The following is an 18,192-nucleotide window of genomic DNA, read 5'->3' on the forward strand; positions in this document are numbered from 1 at the left end:
ATATACTTTAAACAAATCTTTTTTTATCGTATAATCTGTTTTATTATTACTAATTTATTTTATGATGACATAATATAATTATATAATGGTATTATTAAGTTACATTCAGAATAAAAAAAGACTATTTGTCAAATTTTTATAAGGTTTTTTCTTTTATCTTTTTTTAAAGGAGTCTGAGATCTCATTAAATGATGAATTTTCACCGCAGATTAATCTTAACATGAAAATCATTGAACTTGAAATAAATGATTTACACACTGTGAAGACAGAAGAAGAGATGGAATTTTATCCGGGTCATGTAAGTATTTATAATTATTGGATATTATAACAAACATGGGTTAATCTCTTGTTAATTTCATTTCTGTGTGTGTATGCATGCACGCGTGTGTTCTGTTATAAAAAAAATTGTTTTTAATTCTCTTTCTATTTAATTAATATCGACTTAATAAGTTGTGTGTGAATGATAAACGGTTAACGTTTGAGGGCAAAAGTGTTGTTTTTAAACTTCAGTGATATCTGAAATGCGTGTATTTTAAAGTTTTGATAGAGTTCTCATTTTAATAAGCTCTGGGTAAACGGTTGTTATTTGTAATCGCTTGTCATATTTGAATATTTATCAAGTCAGTAATAAAAACCTAACCCGATGCAGATTCAACAGAGTTGTGACATATAATTTTATTATTGAAATGAAAATAAAATAAAATTTAATTCTATATTTACATTAGGAAAAGTTAACATATTTACCATATTATTACAAATGATATTTTAAGTTATGAGCTAACTTACGATAAGTTATGAGTAATGATATAAGTTATAAACTGCTCTGTGGAGCTGATGCAGCAATGCTCTAAATAAATCATACTAGAGTCACCTGATGCAAAATGTTTTCAATAATTTCAGTTTTTTGTTGTGAACGTTTGCCTTCAGTTATTGATAGTGCAATTTCAAAAATATGATAGTAACGCAGAGGGTTTTATATTTGTACAGTATTATAATGTTATTAAAAGTGTATATTCAAAAATAATCATTTAAAACTTTTTCTAATTTTTGTAACCCTGTAACTTGGTTGCCCAAAGGGATTAAACACATGTTAGGTCTCTTATAAAACACTAGCTGTCTAATCAGAACCTGGATCATTCGAGGCTCAGGTCAGCCCATGCGAGAATCCCAGAGCCAACTCAGAGGCACCTCAAGGTCTACCCCATGGCTGCAGACATCGCTTCGATTGCCATTCCCAATTTTCCAGGGGGACTGGTGTCCTGGACACCTGCAGATTTTGCTTCGGTTGCCATTTCCATCTCACCAGACGACTCCATATCCTAGACTGCCGCACTGTATGTTATTCTCATGGTTATGAGAATAATACTGATAAATAATAGTTACAGTATTCAGGCTTTACAGAAATCTGAAAAAGGAACTAAATTACAAAAGGTAGAATAATGGGAACTATGGTAAATAAAGTGCACACACCTTTGACGATGAAAAATTCTTATTTTTTTGCAAGGTGCAGAAATATAATAATGAAGTAAAAGGATTAGTCTATTTTTTCCTTAACGAGTATCTTTAATTCATAACTTCACCCACCTTGGGGGCGAAGTTAAGTTATCTTAACTTACAAGGGAGTTAGGGCCTCGGGTGATGGTTTAAAAGCTTCTCTGGGATAAGATGAATGTATCCTGCAAATTTGAAAGTAATTGGTCAGTTGGTTCTTGCATGATACATTAACAACAGACAAACAACATGTGTGTATGTATGTGTATATATAAACTTAGAAAAATCAGTTTTTTTTTTGTTATTGTATTTGTCTATATTTCCCCTCTGTACTGATTATGTCAAAGACAAAAGTATAAAAAGTTTACCACCAAGAGTACAGAATTCAATAATGCCTCACCTTAAGCATGTTGTTATTATATAAAAGCGCTTTCGAGGGTTTCCCTCATCATCAGTTAATAAAACATATTCTTTTTAAAAATCGCACATTAAAATTTAAAACTTATAGTTGTAAATATATAAAAACATGTAGTCATAATAATTAAAATGAATAAAAATTTTTATTACATGTGACTAGTCACACATACAACTCTGTACTAAAATATGTTAAATTTTTATTTAAATGATATAAATGTGCGGTTATCCAAGCAGTTTTGATAAGAAACTTATTATCAAATTCTGTCTGTACATTAATCAAACCATTTATTAATTAAGATTAATATTGATTAGCAAGATTGGAGAAACCTAACTTGTTTTTTTTATAAGAACTAAAATGTTCTGCAAACCTTTCCCTAAAGGATCTACTAGTTTTTCCAATATAAATTTTGTTACAATCATTGCATGTTATTTTATAGATACCACACAAGCTATTGAGATCATTATCATTATTATGGATTTTTAAATCATTTATTATGCGATTGTACGGTCTATAAGCTATTTTATTTTTTTATAATTTTAGACATTAACCAAATTTTCAATATTGTTGTTAGTGTAGCAATATTTTATACAAATATTTTCATCAACACTTTTATTATTTTTATAGGTATCAACATTGTTTTATTAGATTTTAAATTTTGCTTTTTATAACTATTATCAATTAATGACATGTTATATCCATTTTTTATTGTAATAACTTTAATCTAGTTTTTTTTAAATTATTATGTGGGTAATGTATTGCTCTATTTATCATGTTTGTAAATTTATTATTAATTTTGTGCGCCCAAGGATGATTTGAATTTGTGTTAATAGTTATTTTATTAGTTGTTGGTTTCCTATATACATGTGTTATAATTTTATTACTTTTACTAATTTCTATGTCAACATGTAAAAAAAATTATTTCTCTATATTTGTCAGTTTCGAATGTAAATTTTAAATTATTATGATAAGAATAAAGTTTTTAAAAATTATTAATTGTTTATTATTTATAATAGGTTCATAGAGTACCAAAATATAAATACCATCTACATATCAAACCCGTGATCAAATTTTATAAATGTGGGTAATACCATATACTATTCTACTCTCAAATTCTGTAAATAAATTTTGGCCATAACGGCCAACGATGGAAATCCCATGGGTAAAGTATTATCGTGTATGTAAAAATTTGTTGTTAAACCCAAAATAATTTTGTTTACATATATTTCTAATGTTGTTTATAATATCATCTATAAATTTCAGGGTCTTTATTAATTTTCAGTATATTTCTTATTATACATATATTTTGATCTATACGGATACTAGGGTACATGTTAGTTATGTCTTGTACTTTCATTTACTATTAAAACTATTTAATTTGTATAATATAATATACTTATTAGGTAAATTGATTTTTCATCCGAATATTTTATCTATTATTTTAGTAATAAAATAACAAGGAGCGGATTTGAAATTAATTAATGGACACATAGGGTTATCTACATACATTTCATGAAATGTATATTCTTTAAATTTCTTTGATATATACGTGGCAGTACAAAAAATAAATAAATACTATTTACAATCAAACTCTCATTTAGTAAATGCTGAATGTTACAAAATTAATATTTTTATATCTGGTAAGAATTTATGAGTTATAAGATTAGAATTCAAAATTGTAGGTAACGTTATCTCTAAGGTAAATGATGTAAATGACTTGGAAAAAATTAAATTAAAATTTCTGTGAAATTAACATATATAAAAAAATTTGTATTGCAGCGAAGATTTATTTGAATAGTGTTTAAATTTTTCAAATAATGTATTAGTTTTTTTAAGTTGTTTTTTAAGCAGTGCAGTTAGTTGGGCATCTGGAAAATTGGTGTCCCACTGATATCTTTTTTAGTCATCAACTGCTATGGTCATAAGCCCCAAATTTTCATTATTATTATTATTTTCATCAACATTTTTTTGTTATATGGGCATCGACTTCAACGGTCATTAGCTTTTGTCACACTGTTTAAAATAAGATTTAAATCACCATCAGGTTCATCATATGTCAGGGTCTAAAGGGCCCTTACATTTTATTTAAAAACACCAAAAAAACAACACAAAACATTAAAGGCACTCACATATATTAAAGATACTAAGAACACTTTCAGGGTGTAAAGATTCCCGATATTAAAATGCAAAAGTAAATAAAATACAAAATAAAAATGAAAAAATATGTCTTCACCATACCAATCTAAATTCTTTTTTCTTTATAAGCACTCCTGGGCTAACTGGAACTGACATTAAGCATTGCATGAGTTGCTGCAGGATGCCGTGGGGGTTGATTGTCCCCCTATAAATTGTCTTGTAGAACTTAATCCATCAGAGTTCCCCTGCATCATAGGAGCAATTTTACCACCGGTTCAGGACGGCCAAAGAACCCCTTGGCGGGGAGGCTGCCCTTTCCGGTCCTGACCTACCTGGCTCCAGACATGCCTTGTACTGGCATGCCTTTTGCCCTTTATACCAGGCATACCTTTTGCCCTGTACTCTCTGTTCACCCTCAAGGGTCCCCCGTGCCATCATTGGATATGTCCTGACTCCCGACTCCTCCACTAATGCATTCAGGCGAGCCTGAGTGTCCTAGGCAAGAGGACCCTATACATGCCACACTTCAGGACACCCTTTTTTTATCTATAGAATTAAACTACTTCACTTAGAGATTCCTCAACACAGCTTAAATCTACTTATTGACTTGTTAATAGTCCACTGGCGTGCAGATACGCAACTATTTTTTCTTCTCTTCATTTCATCTTCCAAATCAGCAGCAAAATTATTTCTTAAACTGAACCCTTTACTGAGGTCCTCATATATGGTATACTCTTCATTTAGATGCTTGACTATAAATGCTTTATTACAAACACTGCACATTGGTCTTTCTTCGCCGGTTAACAAATATAAATTTCTTATTCGTGTTTGACCAATTGTAAGTCTGGTCACCACATCTTGTTCTCGGCGAGTTTTACTTCACGTCACTCTTCCATTTATATGAAAAGGTTTTAACTGCATTTAGTTTTGTATTTAATCTTCTCCATTTATTATTCTAACTGTTTCTTATAGTATTAGACAATTTTTAACATCGGCCACTCGTACAGGAAATATATCCAAGTTATCACAGACTGTTGCTGTTCTGGCACTGCGCTTTCATTTTCCTCAATATATAAAATGGACAGGATGTTTGCAATAGGGACATCCTTAATGTTGTTGTTCCTGTTTAGCCTCCAGTAATTACCATTCAGACAATACTTCAGAGGATGAATGAGGATGATATGTACGAGTGTAAATGAAGAGTAGTCTTGTACAGTCTCAGTTCGACCATTCTTGAGGTCTGTGGTTAATTGAAATCCAACCACCAAAGAAAACTGGTATACACGATCTAATATACAAGTCTGTGTAAAAATAACAGTTGACAACAGTAGATAGATTAATAACATACACGACAGATAATGTATGCAAATATATATATATATACCTATGTTTACATATTAGCACTTTTGCAGTGCATGCCATTTCATCAGATGTATTATAAACCTTTTAAAAAGAAATAAAATTTAATAAAGGAAAGATGTGTTAGTCCTTAGTCTGATTCTTAAAAATCTGAGTTTCATAATCTTTAACGATCTGGCTAAGGAGGAACACAGCCTTCTTTTTTCAACATGTCTTTTTTAAAAGGTTTTTAATACATCGATAAAGTGCCCGTGACAAAAGTGCTAATTTTAAGAATTTAAAAAAAAAACAAGCAGTAAGTGGTAGTTTTATTTTATTTATTATAAATATTTATTATTATTCTCTAATACAGTGATTCCCAAACTGTGGCCCCTGGGGAGCTTGTATCCTGCAGGAATCTGAGGAACAGCAAAGTTTTCAAACATGTTGATGATTCCATTATTGTTCCATCATAATCAGACATTGACTTTTGGTTTGACCCTTTGATTTGCGATTGTAATTATTAATTATTTTTAATTTTACAGGTTACTATCAAGGGAAGTACCAAGCGTTGCAAGAGATCCATAAATAATTCTATGCGTGATGGAATTATAAAAAAAAGTTTCAGTGAATGTAAGTGTGCATATGGTGATGTAACAACAGAAGTCGAAAATATAAGTAGTAAAAACAAGTTACCTATTCAGAAAGGAAAGAAATCGATTTGTGAATGTTGTGATGAAAGATTCAGATGTAAATTTTATTGAAAGAAACACATTAATTTTCACGGTAAAAAAAAAAAAATAAAGAACTTTTCTCAAAAGTCTCTCATTCATGATAACGATTTAAAAACCCACCTTATTACTCATAATGAAGAAAAAAATTATATTTGTAAATTTTGTCAGAAAAGTTTTAATCAAAGTTCTATTTTAAAATTACATTTAAATATTCATATAAAAATACAGATATTCTTGTAACTTTTGTCAAAAGTTATTTAATCTCATAGAAAAAATATGTTTGTAATTCTGCCAAAAGGGTTTCATTCATCTTTGTAATTTAAAGAGGCATATTAATTTACACAACAAGAGAAATAACATTTGTCAAAAATGTTTAACGAGAGTTACACTTTAAAAGAAATTTGATTAAGGAGAAAGCAAAATTTTTATAATTTAAAATTACATTTTTCTAGTTTTTGTACTACCATTCTCATTGATGTAATACACCATTAGATACTGCATCAGAGGATGAGATGAAATAGCAATTTTTACACTGTGAAAAATACCATACCTCACTTGAATCTGAACCCAAGACATCGGGATTAAAGAGCGAGACACTCTTGGCCTCACCACAGAGGCCAGCCTCTGGTTTATAATATTACTCTGGTTTATAATATGTGAATAACATTTATGAACATCTTAAGCCCAGAACCATGCCGATCAGATATTTTGGTAGATGCTTAGGAATTCCACCGATTCAGCAAAAGCGGTGTAGATATCTAAAGTTCACAAATGAGAGTGGTTTTTCTCAAATGCTTTTTCACAAAACACTGATCTTGAATGAATCTAAAGCTTTGCTCTGATTTTTATTAAAGTTTACTTCACATCACTTATCTTAGATTTTAGTATTGTTTTCAGATATTAAAACCAAACAAGAAGCATATCAATATTGATCTCAAAATCTTTAAACGATTGCTTCTTTCACATATATCACCTTCTTTAAAAGCGTCTTCTTTTATTGTTATCTCCTGTTTATGAATTATTTTCCTTTTTTCTTTCGCACCAACAAACGTGATTAAAAATAAATTTCATCAGACATGGCACATTGGTGTAAATAATTAATAATTAAAGAACCCGCTAACCAACAATTACTTCATATCCTGTCATTATGAATGTCTCCATCGTTAGGTTTTATAGTATATTAATGACAGGTAACGTTACATAAACAAATTTACATAAAGAAGAAGTTTTCGTTTTATTAAGATTATAACTTAAATTTTTAAGTTTCTGATGATGGAATTTTATTCTGAATGTGCTTGAACATGTATGTAAAAGAATTGTTGGTAAGAGGGTTCTTTAATTATTAATTATGATTAAAAATATTTAATAATCTTGAAAATAAAAAAAAATTAACATTTTCAAATATATGTCCCAAATCAAATCATGATAGTCTTATTACATTCTCAAATATATTCTGTTCACAGTATAAAAAGTGTTTAGAATGGATAAGAACTGCAAACCTAAACAATAGAGGGTAGAGATTTGATGTCAGGTCACTTGCTGTGCTCTGAAATTCTATCTGCATTTCTATTAATTTAAGTTATAACTTTGCAAATATGAATTGATGCTTGAAAATAGAAATATTTTTGAAAGTATATACTGTCAGAAAATGTAAAAAAATATGTTTTATTTTTTTTACTCGACAAGGTAAAAACCTCCCTAAAAAAATTAGAAATAAAAAAAAATTCTTTGTTACATTTCTTTAAGAAATTTTTTATTGTATATTTATGAGATTTATATTTCAGAATTTTCTTTTTTTTGACTGATGAATTAATTCATTTAATTCTATTATGATAGTTTTTAGAGATTTTGGTTTATTTTTAATACTTGTGAAATATTTGTTTTTCATAGGAAATACACAATCCTGTTTTTTCTGCGATAAGTTTTAACATTTCTATTTGAATTTTTGCTACTTCAAAATTGTTTTCAATTACCGCCTGATTTTCAATAAAAACATTACAATCTATTCCTAGATTGTCCTCTTTGTAACCTAAACTTTTTGTTTCTACTGCATTAAGTTTCAATGTTTTCCTCCATTCTTTTACGACTACCTTGAACACAATTAAAAGCGATCAGAGTCAACAGTCTTGTTATCTTGTTACCCCCTTTTATGATTTTAATTGTTCCGACAATTCCGAATAAATTAAACTTTAGAAAAGGCATTGGAAATTGTTTATTTTTCCCAGCAGAATAATATACCTTTTTAAAATGTAAAAAAGTAATTGTATAATTATTATACACCATCATTCTAACTAAGATTAATAATTTTACACAAGCTACAAATAAACAGTTCTCCAAATTGTTTATTGATGTCTTCTTCTCTTCTATTCTATTTTCTGCCGCTTTTATAAGATTTAAAAGGTTACTGAAAGCAGAGAACTTTCTCTACAATTATTAACTTCTATTTTGTCTTCGTTTTTATGTAAAGTATGAATTTTTTTTTTGTCTTCAGTCATTTGATGCAGCTCTCCAAGATTCCCTATCTAGTGCTAGTCGTTTCATTTCAGTATACCCTCTACATCCTACATCCCTAACAATTTCTTTTACATATTCCAAACGTGGCCTGCCTACACAATTTTTCTCTTCTACCTTTCCTTCCAATATTAAAGCGACTATTCCAGGATGCCTTAGTATGTGGCCTATAAGTCTGTCTCTTCTTTTAACTATATTTTTCCAAACGCTACTTTCTTCATCTATTTGCCGCAATACCTCTTCATTTGTCACTTTATCCACCCGTCTTGATTTTTAACATTCTCCTATAGCACTGCATTTCAAAAGCTTCTAATCTTTTCTTCTCAGATACTCCGATCGTCCAAGCAAGTTTCACTTCTATATAAAGCGACTCTCCAACCATACACTTTCAAAAATCTTTTCCTGACATTTAAATTAATTTTTGATGTAAACAAATTATATTTCTTACTGAAGGCTCGTTTAGCTTGTGCTATTTGGCATTTTATATCGCTCCTGCTTCGTCCATCTTTAGTAATTCTACTTCCCAAATAACAAAATTCTTCTACCTCCATAATCTTTTCTCTTCCTATTTTCACATTCAGTGGTCCATCTTTGTTATTTCTACTACATTTCATTATTACTTTTGTTTTGTTCTTGTTTATTTTCACGCGATAGTTCTTGCGTAGGACTTCATCTATGCCGTTCATTGTTTCTTCTAAATCCTTTTTACTCTCTGCTAGAATTACTATATCATCAGCAAATCGTAGCATCTTTATCTTTTCACCTTGTACTGTTACTCCAAATCTAAATTGTTCTTTAACATCATTAACTGCTAGTTCCATGTAAAGATTAAAAAGTAATGAAGATAGGGAACATCCTTGTCGGACTCCCTTTCTTATTACTGCTTCTTTCTTATGTTCTTCAAAACAATTTAATTTATGTTCACTAAATTATACTTTTTGCAAAACTCTATAAGTCGGTCCCCTCTTTCATTCCTTTTGCCCAGCCCGTATTCACCCACTATATTTCCTTCCTTGCCTTTTCCAATGCTTGCATTCCAATCTCCAACTATTATTAAATTTTCATCTCCTTTTATGTGTTTAATTGCTTCATCAATCCCTTTGTATACACATTCTACCTCATCATCATCATGGGCGCTTGTAGGCATATAGACGTTAACAATCGTTGTCGGTTTAGGTTTTGATTTTATCCTTATTACAATGACTATCGCTATGCGTCTTGAAATACTCCACTCTCCTCCCTATCTTCTTGTTCATCACGAAACCTACTCCTGCCTGCCCATTATTTGACGCTGAGTTAATTACTCTAAAGTCACCCGACCAAAAGTCACCTTCCTCTTCCCACCGAACCGTATGAATAGCCACAGGAATGGCAAGTAGACTGCCATTCCTGTGGGATTCTTTCGTAAAGAACAAACAAGAAAGGTTCTAACAGTACAGCTTTTCTTTGGGTGTTTGCAATTTTAATAGTTCTCAAAAAATAATTTGCTAAAACTTTACTATCGCAAGTTTATATAATTGTTATATTTAAAAATATTTTTTCTTAATTTTTTAGAAAATAATTTTCTTTGTGAAATAGAATATGTTATTGTAATAATAAAAAGTGCAATCGATTCAGTTTTAGAAATATGTTTATAATATTATAAATTGTGTTTATAATATTTCAGAATGATGTAGTTTAATTTTATAATGTGTTTGTTTAAAATTCATTTATTTTCTTTATCCTCTTACTTAATGTAAGCAAACTACTATTATGTTCTTATTATATACTGATCCAGCTAAAAAAAAATATACGAAACATTACAGAAAAGTTGGTAAACAATGTACACTTGTCTCACAGACAGGTTAAATTTTATGATATAAAGGACTTCTTTTTTCATTAAAAACCATATTGCGCATTCTTATTATGGTAAACACTGTTTTGTATCAATACATAACTTCAAAAATAATTTTGTTTTTTTAATACAAAATTATGTACAAGGTTTGATAAAAAAATATGCGAATTTTTTAATTTCCCAGGCAGTACAAGTGTAATTGTCACAATTGTTTTTTTGTGTTTTTACACTTGTCCCTAACATATATTTATATTGGTAGCAATAATGGATGCTTAGTTTATTGTTGGTCATCAGAAATGTTACAATCGATGACATGTCAAAAAAGTGAAGAAAATGATTATGGACAATCAGTGAATCACTATCAGAGAGACTGCTGATATAGTCACATCACTTGGCTAATTTGTGCCATTTTTTTTCTCATTTGTTCAAGCAATTTTTTCAGATGTTTTGGGCTTGAAACATGTGGCAGCAAAATTTGTTCCAAAATTGTTGAATTTCGACCAAAAGCAGTGCCAAATGAACAGTATTCAGAAGCTGCTGAATGAAGTGAACAACATTCCAAAACTGCTCAAACAGGTCATAACTGGAGATGAAATCTGGGTGTATGGGTATGATCTCAAAACTAAGGCCCAATCATCCCAATGAAAGCTTCCTGAAAAGCCAAGACTGAAAAAAGCTTATCAAGTTCGATCAAAGTGAAGTTCTGATTAATGTGTTGTTTAATTTCAGTGGCTTAGTGTACCATGAGTTCTTGCCAGCAGGTTGAACAGTCAATAAGGAGTACTACCTGTAAGTTCTACTCTGTTTACACAGAACAATCCAAAGAAAACGCTTCGATTTTAGCGAAATAATTCATGGCAATTGCACCACAATTATGTACCTTCTCATATTTCACTGCTTGTTTGTTAAGTTTTGACCAAAAACAACACCGTTATGATGCTTCAGCCGCCGTATTCACCAGACATGGTCCTCTGTTACTTCTTCCTATTCCCAAATCTGAAAGAACCATGGAAGGATGACGTTTTGCAAACATTGAAGAGATAAAGACAGAATGCTGAAAGAGCTAAATGCCATACAGAATTGTATTCGAGGGTTGGTTCAAAGATTGGAAAAGGCACTGGACAATATTTGAAGGAGAGTACATTGAAGATGACAAAAACAATATTGATGATTTTTTGAGAAAAACTAAAATTCTGCTTATTTTTTTACCAAACTTCATTTCATGATATGAATAAATTATTATTTATACATAACACTAATCATTATATAACATAGATAATCATATTTAAACTATTAAAATAAACCACCTAGTACAGAATATTGAGATAATTCCATTATTGGAATTATTCAAATCATGACTGAGAATTTGGGATCCTGCCAAAGTACTTTCATGGAAAAATTAGGTAATATATATCTCATCTCAATATTCTGTGCTATTTAGTTTATTTTAATAAAATTTAAATATAACTTAACACTACAGAAGTGTAATATGGTGTAATATACAATTAATCTTAATTATTACTCATACAGTACTTGAATACATTATGTATTCATAATTATATAGCATAATTTATACTACTTATATACAAAAACTGTACAGTATAGATGGTGCTACTTTAGTGCCTTCACTGTTTCTATTTCATTTCAATTGTCAAATTATTTTAATTTTAACATTATAATTCACAGTTTACTGATCAGAGTTATTGACTACATATTTAATTTCCACTATTAACTTAACGTATTTCATTTATTCATTGCCAACTGACTTTTTCTAAGATTAATATAGTATTTTATTTACTCCACTTTAAACTGAAATTAAAGAAAAACTTTCTCTTCAATTAAGAATTTGTTCACATTGGTCCAACAAAAAATCCTTCAGTAAACACTAATTTGAGCTAATTAATTTAAAAACTTCAGTGTACAAATAAGAAAAACTAACACAAACTTTGTGGTATATATTTAATCAAATTATTCATAAGAACAAGTTCCTGAAAAATTCTTAACAGCCCTTTTAGTGCAGAAAAATCTGTTGTGTATAGCAGTACTTAAAGTGTACTTTGACCGCTTCTTTAAACAATACTTTTTCTTTAGTACAGATCAAGATATGTCACTAAGAATACCATGATTTATACCATCCATATAAATGTTTTAATTTATATTCAAATAAATAAAACTAAATGTCATCAAATGATACAGAATCACATTTCCAATATTATTAATAAAAGTAAGGCTAACTTTAAATAGCATCAGAGCTATTGTATAAGTAGAAATAACTATTTTTATATACATCTGTTACTAAAACAGCATTTTAAGCTCATGAAAGAAATTTCAACTCATCATATAAAGTCCAAAACCCTTACCATAAATTAAAAAAAAAACCCTGTGATTTATCACTATCATTAATGATATACACCAAAAAGATTCAACAGTAACTTACACTGAACATTCTAAATGATATACAGTGTTAAAATTTTATTTCTTTCAAGCACATTATAATCTTAATCTATTCTTTATGCAAACTGACAGTAATGAAAATGGCTCTACTTTAGTTTAAAAAATAGTTATATTTTCTTAAAACAAACATTAATTTTTACTGTTTTATTAAAATTATTTATGTAAAACTCAAGCATAACAAATAATTACTGACCAATGTGTTTAAAATATTTCATATTTATGCAAAGTACTGTTGTATGAAATAAGAAAAATTATTCTGGCTTCAAATAACATCATAAAATTATTATGCTGAAATTTTAGAAAATACCATTTGTGATTCTTCAAAAATCTGCAACACATATATATTTTTTATCAATTTTCTGAAATACGTAAGCAATTAGAATAAAACAAATTTTTAAACAGATTATTAAAATAAAAATAGACGAATACATTTAAAAATAATCTAAACACAGCATTCACTTCATGTTATCGATTATTAATATTAATAAATGAACCACCTAATAAAACAAATTTTACAAATAATTTTGATCCTATTCAATTTCCACAAATAGTAAATTATGTTTAAATCATAACTTTCATGTTTTAGAAAATATTTGTGAGCAAGTTTATTTTTTTCATATTATTTTTAGTTATATGTATTAACAAATTGAGAACTGAATATAAGTAAATTATTTAAAAATATATATTTTTTATCACTTTCATTAGAAAAAATTCTAAATATGTGTTTTATTCCTCTATATTAATTAGTATTAAGAAAAACTTTGAAAAAGGAAAAAACACAGACTGTATATCATAAACATAGAAATGTAATACGCCACCAAATAATGAAATTCAAATTACGGTTCACAAACATTATATATAGAACATCAATGTTGTAAATGTACAAGAACTGAGATGACTGTTTGCATCAATGGTCAGGATAACATGAAAATTACTATGTTCATTAATAGCAATGGCAAATGACAACTTATTCATTCACAGTTAAGAGCAGATAATACCTTGATGATAAATAAAATCTTTCAAACCATATAAACAGACTAAATATTTATTTTGTCTATCTATTTACAGATTCTAATTTAAGTTATCTGAAAGAAACTTACTAATGGACCACTAAAGGAACATCAACTACAAAAGAAAATTGAGAATCTTTTACTTTGCGAGCATATGGAAGGACTATTTTCATATCTGAGGGTTCAACAATAAACTGATTTAGTATCTGTAGTGAAAATATATTACACCACTTTAAATTAAATAAAACTAGAATTTGTTTAACTGGGCATTAATGTAAGAGATCATGAAAAGTAATAATTAGTTTAAGCTGAGTTTACAAAAAGTTAGAGCGTTAAAAAATTTCCTCCCTGAATAAAATCAATGTACCTAGCAAAATTAACACCAGTATCTTTGAAAAGTAAATTATTCTAGATTTGTGGTTCAGGGGTTATTAGTATTTAACACCCCCCCACAAAAAAATATGTGAGCTATCTAAATACTGAATAAAAGAATTTGCATATTCATCCATAATAAATTTCAAAATTTTCAAAAAACAGTTTCCACAAATCATAAATAAATGTTTTAATTATAGAATTCAAGAACTGAAGATGTAGGATCCTATGAAAATTGATTCTTGGAATTAATATAGTAAGTTTAACTTTATTTATTGTATTTTGGTGATTTATATTTCATTTAATATTAAATTTTATTAGCACAGTGTGGTAAATACACACGTGAGCGTGCGCGTGCATGCACACACAGATGTCCATACATAGAATACATAAAAATAAATAATAATAAATAAATAAATAAAAAAACTGGTTTTCATAAAAAAATATTTTGTAATATATGGAAACTTATGAGATACCTGTATACACTAGTCGGTTAGGATTCACTTTGTTTGCTCTTCCCTCCTAGTTGGCCAACTTTGTTCATTATTCTCAACCCCAAAGAAGCTGGGGCCTCAATGTATGTATGGCTTTAATGTATGTATGAAAACATGAATGTGCTCTACAAATTTTAAAGCAATCAGTCTGTTGGTTCTTGCACTATACTGTTGCAAACGATTAGAACTGCCATAAACTTTTGCACTTATATATTAGATAAATATATATAAACTAAAACTAAATACATTTGTCTACAAACATTAAAGACATATACTTTGTGATCCAAAAACTTCAAATTACCCTCATCAGGTACTTTTTCTATCAACCTTTGCTTGATCACTCATAAATCACTTGCTATGGAAAATTTTTCAAGAGATAGAAGTTTTTTATGTTTAGCCTCTAGAACCATCGTAAAGTATTCAGAGGATGAATGAGGATGGCGTGTATGAATGTAAATGAAGTATAATTGTACAGTCTCAGGTTGACCATTCCTGAGATGTGTGGTTAATTGAAACCCAACCACCAAAGAATACCAGTATCCATAAAAAACTGCCTCTACTAGGATTTGAACCTTAAAATTTTCAACTCAAAATCAGCTGTTATGCAATGACAAGTTTACCACTAGACCAACCAGTGGGTTTCTTAAACGCATCTTGTAAGTTACCCGTTGCATCTAAAATGTAAAAATCTTAATTTTTTTTATAGCCCTTACTCTTCAGTGTTTGTTGAAAATAAGAAATGCACATTCATTCTGCCGTTCCAAAACATATTAGACTGTTCACACCAACCTGTTTACTTTCAACTGGTATTATAATTTAAATCCAAAAAAAATATCACTGCCTAAATTTCAGTCAGCAGTGACACCAATTGTTACTTATTTTAAAATTTGCTCATGTATATGTGACCTCCTTTTCTAAATAAATTAATGAAAGGTAATCATATTTTAGAAAAGTGGCAAAATAATAAATTAGTATATTGTTATAAAAAAAGTAATGAAAATACAAAATAGTATAAGTGCATAAGTGAATAAATCCACCGGGGTGGTCTAGTGGTGAACTTTTATTTTATTTTATATAATATAAAATAATTTATATATTAAAACAATTATATAATAGCATTCATAATTCTGGTTTAATTTTTCATAGCAGGGGATTAATTGAAAAGTTACCGCATTTATTATTCAACAGCTATCAGTCCCATCGTATTTTTATTTGCAGGCATGTACAACATTTTGACCTTTTTCTAAAAAAAAGCCCTCATTGAGAGCTTTTCAACGATACATAAGTGGTACTTGTTTTCATCGGTTCCAGAGTTATAGCCAAATAAAGTTTTAATTAATAAAATATTTGTAACTTACAAGCGAAAGGCACATCGGTTCGAATCCCGACTTCATGTTCATATATTTATTTTTTTCTAATTTAAATATATTGATTTATTAATAATTATTAACCTCAGATTGTAGATTTACAAAAAATGACATTTCAGTAGTAGCAATAAAATGAAAAAATCAGAAGTTATTAGTGAAATAAAATTTTGTATACTTTCCGGTTTTAATTCAAACATTTTTGTGGAGATTAATAATTAATTATTAACAAATCAATACAAGGCTATATTTTAAATGAAATTTTTATATAATAAAGAGATAATTCAGTTTTCATTGTTTAGATTTCAAATTCTAAATCTAGAAAGATTGTAGTCGCAAACATGAATAAAACTAGAATTGATAATAAAAATGGGTTTAATTCAAAAGAAATAATGAATAAGTTTTTGTTTTTATAAAAATATTTTATTAACGGGTCTCTAAATAAAGTAGACACTAGTTTTTTTTTTTTGCAGCCAAAGCCAACACTGCAAAGTTACATAAACATATGGTTATATGAACTCGTGAAATTAAAGTGCACATATACATACAGTTATCCTTGGCGTAGTCTGTGATGGCGAATAAAAAATAACAGAGGTAACAATTTGTGATTAGAAGTTGAATAATTAAGTAGCACCTCAGATATGTAGCAACGAATTTGGAGAGAATCTGCATCGATGAAAAAAGTAATCAGCACCTGGAGAAGATTCGGCAGTTTGTAGCGATTGAAACACTTTCCGGAGAGACGTAATATACAGAATTTGAACTTAACAAAGAAACAAGGCAAAACAAAACATAGAGATCGGTGAAGTCACGAAACACTGACGAGTTGAACTACAGAATATTTAGACGGAGAAATACCACAAAGTTTATGAGAGTACGAAGACGACGAACGTATTTAAAAACATGAAGTATGAGAGAGAAAGGTCACAGTCGACCACACATGGTGAAAATCTGATCTACTCTGCCGAAAAAATGGCGTAAGTGAAAAGAGGGGGAAACCAAACCTAGGCAGACCTAAGAGAGTGTGTGTTGGCAACAAGAGTAGTGTCTAAGTGTTAGTATGAGAACGATTAGAGAAAACGTGTGGAATTCGGGAATGAAGACATAACAAAAATAATTTACAAGCAAGCAGACCACTAAAGAATTACGTAAGGCTGATAAAATAAATTTCTGAATACGCACAAGTTGAAAAAATGACATCAGGGCAGACAAAGAGAAATAAACTTCTAGGAACTATGACAATACTGAAATTGGCTGAGAATAAAAAACACTTAATAATAATATATATATTAAGACTAAACAGCAATAAATAATGCGTGATAGAAATAAGCTGACACCAATATGATGATGCAACAGTAAGTCAAACTGGAGCCTAGAGAAATTGATGTCGAAAACAAACCCAAACAACCTATTTTAAAAATACACGTATGATAAGCCTTACAAAAATGCAAAATAAATTTACCAAGCCTGTAAACTACAAGACTCGACCATAACCTTGAATATATTGGAATAAAACAATTTTACAGCACATGCTTCAACTTGCCACTGTCAAAGCATAAATTTTCATGGAGTCTTGCATCTACAATCTGAGACATGGGTACACGCGCATTATCATAATAAAAACAGTCGTAATGTTTTGGCCAATGTGGTAAAGCATCAGAAGTGTAATGCTCCCTGTACGTGTAAGTTAAACTTTTAAATTCAAGAATTAAAAGAATCAAAACATGATAAAAAATGCAATGAAGTCAAATTAAAGAATCGACATTAAGTGCATACATAAACTTTCATTCATATAATACTCCGATGAATACACTCTGAGAGGGCTAGAATAAACTTCATACATCACTTTCAATATAAAATAAATGCACAATAAAACTTACCACTTCATTCTTAATTACACGATCTTCAGATTTAATTAACTTGATCCCTTCAATCGCAAGAGGATCAGTAACTTCATTATAATTATCACAACTATTACCAAGTGGCTCCTCTTTCACTTGCAAAGATTCACTATCCTAAAACATAAAATCAACATTTTA

At 29.3% G+C, this 18,192-nt stretch overlaps 1 protein-coding gene across 6 annotated transcripts in view; it reads right to left on the reverse strand.

Annotated features, from left to right (window-relative positions):
- Window positions 1–745: 745 nt before the first annotated feature.
- LOC142331437 (uncharacterized) overlaps window positions 746–18,192 on the reverse strand; it is a 31,977-nt gene continuing 14,530 nt past the window's right edge. For 3 of the 6 annotated variants that reach the window (XM_075377339.1, XM_075377338.1, XM_075377340.1), the window contains exons 3-5: window positions 18,034–18,168; window positions 13,107–13,241; window positions 746–1,405 (exon numbers count right to left, since the gene is read on the reverse strand). In XM_075377339.1, the coding sequence (XP_075233454.1) occupies window positions 13,197–13,241; window positions 18,034–18,168 (180 nt within the window). In that variant the 3' untranslated portion in view covers window positions 746–1,405; window positions 13,107–13,196. Of the gene's footprint in view, window positions 1,406–10,326; window positions 10,403–13,106; window positions 13,242–18,033; window positions 18,169–18,192 lie in introns of those variants that run through there. The other 3 variants (XM_075377337.1, XM_075377334.1, XM_075377335.1) reach the window with 2 other exon arrangements.

The sequence above is a fragment of the Lycorma delicatula genome, chromosome 10 (assembly GCF_047948215.1).
Source record: "Lycorma delicatula isolate Av1 chromosome 10, ASM4794821v1, whole genome shotgun sequence".
NCBI lineage: Eukaryota > Metazoa > Arthropoda > Insecta > Hemiptera > Fulgoridae > Lycorma > Lycorma delicatula.